Below are 3,154 nucleotides of genomic sequence, written 5' to 3'. Positions count from 1 at the left end.
TGTGTCCCCTTCCTCATCCTCCTCCCCGTCCCCCGGGCAGGTGATCATGCAGGCTTTCTCCCGGGACGCCCTGCAGCACTACGTGCCCGTCATCCAGGAGGAGGTGAGCGCCTGCCTGGCGCGGTGGCTGGGCGCCGCCGGGCCCTGCCTGCTGGTGTACCCCGAGGTGAAGCGTCTCATGTTTCGCATCGCCATGAGGATCCTGCTGGGCTTCCAGCCCCGCCAGGCCAGCCCCGACGGCGAGCAGCAGCTGGTGGAGGGCTTCGAGGAGATGATCCGCAACCTTTTCTCTCTCCCCATCGACGTGCCTTTCAGTGGGCTCTACCGGGTAAGACTACTGGAGGGCTGGAAGGAGAGGAGGTGCCCCTGCATCCAGGGCAGCAGGGAATGGATGGGAAGGATGTCAGTAGTGACTGATATCCACGCATCTCTCCCTGCTGCTTGGTCAGGGCTTGCGGGCACGCAACATCATCCATGCCAAGATTGAGGAAAACATCTATGCCAAGATGGCCCGCAAGGAGCCTGAGGGTGGCTACAAGGATGCACTGCAGCTGTTGATGGAGTACACACAGGGCAATGGGGAGCAGCTCAATATGCAGGTGAGGTTCCCCAGGGCTAGATTCATCCCTTTCCCCTCAGCTCCTCTGTCAGCAGCACACTTATCTTTTGGGGCCAAAAGGAGAGAGCAGGAGGTGCTCCCTCTCCCCATGAAATAAACCAGCTTGTGTAGTGTGCTGGGGCGCAGAGCTGCAACCAGGCTGCTGGAATGGGAAACGCAGGACCAGGACTGCATCCTCAGGGAGCATAAGCACCACCCCCATTCTGGCCCTGGATGTCTGCTCCAGCCTGGGAGCAATGCACAGCGTTGTGGTGGTAGAGTGGACCTGGTAGAGATACTACGCTCAAGGCCTGTTTTATCCTTACTCTGTCCTCTGTGTTAGGAGCTGAAGGAGTCTGCCACGGAGCTGCTGTTTGGGGGCCATGAAACCACTGCTAGTGCTGCCACGTCACTGATCGCCTTCCTAGGGCTCCACCACAACGTCCTGCAGAAAGTGAGGAAAGAGCTGCAGGTGAAGGTGTGTGTCTTCCCCAGAACCATTTCACAGCAGGGGGCAGTGGGAAGATATCCCCAGGAGAGGTGTCCCAGATGGGGCTCCCCTCGACCCAGGTGGTCCCCTGCTTTTAGGGGGTGGCAGGAAACCACCACTCTCTGAAGGGCAGCTGCTTTGCAGTGCCAGGCGCCCTGGCTGCCTTGCTCCGTAAAAGTCATGGCAGCATCTTCCTTTCTAGGGGTTACTGTGCAGTGCCAACCAAGAGAAGCAGCTGGACATGGAGGTCTTGGAGCAGCTGAAGTACACGGGCTGTGTCATCAAAGAGACCCTTAGGCTGAGCCCCCCTGTTCCTGGAGGATTTCGAATTGCGCTTAAGACCCTGGAGCTAAATGTAAGCAGGGCTTGGGCTTGATTCCTCAGTGCAGCTGCACAGTACCAATGCATTCCTGTAGCCTATCTGCCTTGGAGTGATCTGCAGGAAGCCAGGAGGGGAGATGGGATGCACCAAGGTGTCCTGTGCTAACAGTTCACCTTATTTAACATGCAAGGCACTTCATGTCTCCTTTCTTTTCTTTTGATAGGGTTACCAGATCCCTAAAGGTTGGAATGTTATTTATAGCATCTGTGATACCCACGATGTGGCAGATCTCTTTACCAACAAGGATGAATTTAACCCGGATCGCTTCATGTCTCCATCTCCAGAGGATTCCTCTAGGTTCAGTTTCATTCCTTTTGGTGGGGGCTTGAGGAGCTGTGTGGGCAAAGAGTTTGCAAAAGTTCTTCTGAAAGTATTTACAGTGGAGCTGGCTCGGAGCTGTGATTGGCAGCTGCTGAATGGACCTCCTACAATGAAAACAGGCCCCATAGTGTACCCTGCAGACAATCTGCCTACCAAATTCATAGGTTTCAGTGGCCAAATCTGAGAGCTCAACACTTGCCTCTGGCAGGATTTCTATATAGCATCTAATATGTACATAGTAACTTTTTATAGTAACAAAGGCCTTTAATTATTTAAACTTGTACAATAGTTATTTATGTCTTCTAAATATTTCAAAAGGCTGTGATTTTTTTTTTTTCCCCCCAAGCACTACAATTATGGGTCTCTGATTCATAATTAGATAATGTTATTTCTATAGAAATAAGTTTTCCCCTATTTAAAAATCTTACTGAAAGCTGGCCGGCTGAGCATTTGAAGACATTTCAGGATGGTCTATGTATTAAGAAACATTCTTAAAGGCATTTGAAACAATGGTAACTACCTACTCATCCAAATTACCTAAAATGGTTATTGTTTAAGAATTTGCAGTGTTATTTGTGTTTAGTTCTTACGTTTAATGTATGACTTTTAAGTTTGATAATAAAGTTTATTTTTTGATGATCCTCTATATGAAGACCTGCGTGTATGCTAGAGAGTAGCTTAACCAGTGGGTCTAAAGGGTTTGAAGGCAAAGTCAGATCTGCTTTTATGAATGAGCTATTGCTGTTTCTATGCTCATAACTCTCCCCTGCCTCCTACCCCCAATGTGGTTCTCACTTCTGAGTAGTAAACTGTTCTAAGTTTCCACCTGTAAGTGGACAGAGTAGTGCAAAAATATACACACTCACCAAAAACAGTATGGAGTGATAGCAAGTGCTACAGGTCTCTTTATCAAGCACATAATCTCGAGACGTAGTAAATAAGAAAGTAAAAGGAAGCAGAAGAATAATGTGTAACGAGTCCTTCTCTGTAGCTAGAGAAAATAGGTTGAGGGGAAAAAAAATTCCATAAAGGTCCTCTCCTCCCGTTTTACTGCTGACCTGTGTAAACAGACCAACTGGATCTTGGTCTGTGTTGGGTCTGCTGACTAAGGATCTTTACTTAAGAAGGTGTCTCTTATCAGCTGGTAGAGCAAATAAAATCATCTGTGATTTCTTCTTGAAATGCAAGGGCTCTGACTAGGTCAGAGATAGAGCATGCATTTCTTTAAGAACTCCTTTCCTGGAATTCAGCAAAGTGAAAACTGAAAGGCAGTCCCTAATGTGAATTGATTAACAGGGAATCAACTGTTGAGATGAATTTCCCCGGGGGTGTGTAAGCAGGGCAGATAAAATGCCCTAAGCAT

The 3,154-nt window shown here is 48.6% G+C and overlaps 1 protein-coding gene across 1 annotated transcript; it reads left to right on the top strand.

Annotated features, from left to right (window-relative positions):
* Nucleotides 1–31: 31 nt before the first annotated feature.
* Nucleotides 32–2,424, top strand: LOC104459236 (cytochrome P450 26A1; the record flags this gene model as incomplete). Its single annotated transcript, XM_010081571.1, has 5 exons — nucleotides 32–328; nucleotides 450–599; nucleotides 942–1,076; nucleotides 1,291–1,443; nucleotides 1,634–2,424. Coding segments are annotated over 5 exons (1,077 nt in total), but the record flags the coding sequence as incomplete, so codon positions are not given.
* Between the last annotated feature and the right edge of the window lie 730 nt (nucleotides 2,425–3,154).

The sequence above is a fragment of the Pterocles gutturalis genome, unplaced genomic scaffold (genome assembly GCF_000699245.1).
Source record: "Pterocles gutturalis isolate BGI_N339 unplaced genomic scaffold, ASM69924v1 Scaffold34979, whole genome shotgun sequence".
Taxonomy (NCBI): Eukaryota; Metazoa; Chordata; class Aves; order Pterocliformes; family Pteroclidae; genus Pterocles; species Pterocles gutturalis.
This window is presented reverse-complemented; position numbering and strand designations above follow the sequence as displayed.